General features: G+C 47.0%; 2 protein-coding genes across 2 annotated transcripts in view; one reads left to right on the plus strand and one right to left on the minus strand.

The window, feature by feature from the left end:
• The window catches only part of T265_11624 (hypothetical protein), a gene marked incomplete at both ends in the record, with an annotated part of 2,687 nt that extends 1,868 nt beyond the window's left edge, over positions 1-819 (minus strand). Inside the window, one exon of the mRNA XM_009178328.1 lies at positions 648-819. Within this exon, the coding sequence (XP_009176592.1) occupies positions 648-819 (172 nt within the window). The remainder of the gene's footprint in view (positions 1-647) is intronic.
• Positions 1-1,434, plus strand: part of T265_11625 (hypothetical protein) — a gene marked incomplete at both ends in the record, with an annotated part of 29,358 nt that extends 27,924 nt beyond the window's left edge. The window contains one exon of the mRNA XM_009178327.1: positions 409-1,434. Coding sequence (XP_009176591.1) covers positions 409-1,341 — 933 coding nt within the window. The remainder of the gene's footprint in view (positions 1-408) is intronic.
• Between the last annotated feature and the right edge of the window lie 732 nt (positions 1,435-2,166).

A 2,166-nucleotide genomic window follows, 5' to 3' on the forward strand; every position in this document is an offset into this window, starting at 1 on the left:
CTGCAGGCACTTGCTCTTCGTCCCACATAGTACCAATATGCTTTGTCGGTGGAATATGCTGGTATGCACTAAGCCGGCATATCATTCTTTTGTGAATCTATAGGGAGAAAATACAACCCCGCAGCCATTTGAATAAGAGTTTGAACTTCGTCGTTAATTCGCGGGTTGGTTGCCTCTTTACATGGGGCTTTTCTAAGACCCGTACCTTGTCCGAGATCCCCTCTGTCTCAGTGAGGCATTACGGTAGTCTTCATTAAGAGGGTTCTCGCGTTATCTTTTCTGCTCACCTACAAGGAAGGAAGCAGGTGGGGCGAACCAGGTATTTGCTCAGTTATTTAAATCATAATGGTGGCATTTACTTTCCTTGTTTCATTCATTCACTGTTTTCTGTCCCTGATTCTTTTTCAGCATGGTGGTTACCCACTCGATTGGAGCGAGGGCTGCTTTCGAGATCCTATTCAGAAGCCAGGCATGCCATGCAGTCAGTTACTTCCTGCATCGTGGGCTTGCGCTTGTCTCTTGCATCACATTCAAGCGGTCGCTTCCAATGCACACACGTTCTCTGTTGATGCTTACTTCAACCGGTCCGACTCTGAACCACAAGTTGATTGTCCGAATGGTTCACTTTCCGAAGGTGTAATACTTACCGACATTGTCCCATTCTCCATTGGAAGTGGGCTTTTCCCGTTGTTGTCTTTGGTCAATCATTCTTGCAACCCGAACGTGAATCTGGTCTACATGGCTGACGGTTCCTGTGGCCTGTTTGCGCTGCACGCCATAGAGCGGAATGAGGCACTTCTCAGTAACTATGGCTATCATTATGCTACTCATCCACTTAAAGCACGTCGACGATCACTACTTGAACAATATCATTTCACTTGTCAGTGTGACGCCTGTGTGGGAGGCTGGTTTGGTGCTGGTGAGCTTATAAACCTCCGCTGCTTGCAGTGTCGTCAAGCAATCGTTTCAGATTCTAACAGAAACATCGCACGGCTGAACAGAGGAGCTTGTTCCTGCCTGTCGACGGTTCAACAGCAATCCGTGCGCAAATTTTCCCAGTTAAACCAAATATTTCGGGATTTGACAGTTTCCATCCCAGAAGACTATCTTACAAGGCCATTTCATAAAGTCTCGCGAAAGTTGTTGAACAACCACATTTCCCAAGTGGTCCGTTTGTTGGATGTGGATGCATTCGAAGGCGTCCTAGTACGACCCTCCATGCCTTTTGATTATCTTCAGGAGTTACTAAAAGTCCTCCTTGATCTTCGTTATGGCTGCTGTTTCATGGAAACAAGCAAACTGCAATACAGAGACGAAGAAGAATGCAGTGCCTTTCAGTAGACATTCCTCATCCTTCACTCGACAATTTCCCGCCGATCTATGTACTTCTTGTTGCTTTTGACCAATGCGAACATGACAATTAGAATTCTTTTTTACACCTTATCTAACCTTTGTTCTCACGCCTTGAGCGCCTTATGGGCTTCAGTGTAGGTGAAATATCGGGTGTGAGATTATGGACCCCTGGACTTTTACAGTCCAGTGTGATAGGATTACGGATTTTTCTATCCCTCATTTTGTTTAGGCTAGTCAGTGAAATCAAATGACGTCATTGGGTCATTTGTTTTGAGCGAGGTGACCCAAGTGGTTAGAGCGCGAATTTACTGACCGGAAGGCCCGTCTCATGCCTCTCGACTTCCCCTGTCTAGGCTTGGACAACCTGGCAGCATCCCAGCCCTTGGAGTGATGTGGCCGTTGGGCGACGGAAAGGTGCTACAGCTACACAATTTACGATGTTTGTTTTCACAAGCATTTTGTGGATCGAAGCGGGGATGACCTTGGGACTACTAAGACGAGCTGACTGGAAGTTCCGTGTGGTTCGAACCCAACACCAACATCCTCTCCAGGTTCGGGCAATCTGTCAGTATCCCAGCCCTAGTGCTTTCGTCTGTTGGCATTGCAGGTAGGCACAGAAAGGGTATTACGGCTGGACGATTATTCTTCTTTTTATAACGCTTTCAGTCTTATGATGTCGATCGGTTGTGGCCGAAGGTTCCCATTGTAGAGAAGGCGTATCCCGAACTGTTGGTATGACGTAGAAACTGGCTTGTCAATGTTGCGGAAACTTGGGATCAGTCGGCAATCCGAGTGATTCATCGCTGATGGGTT

The sequence above is a fragment of the Opisthorchis viverrini genome, assembly GCF_000715545.1.
Source record: "Opisthorchis viverrini unplaced genomic scaffold opera_v5_540, whole genome shotgun sequence".
NCBI lineage: Eukaryota > Metazoa > Platyhelminthes > Trematoda > Opisthorchiida > Opisthorchiidae > Opisthorchis > Opisthorchis viverrini.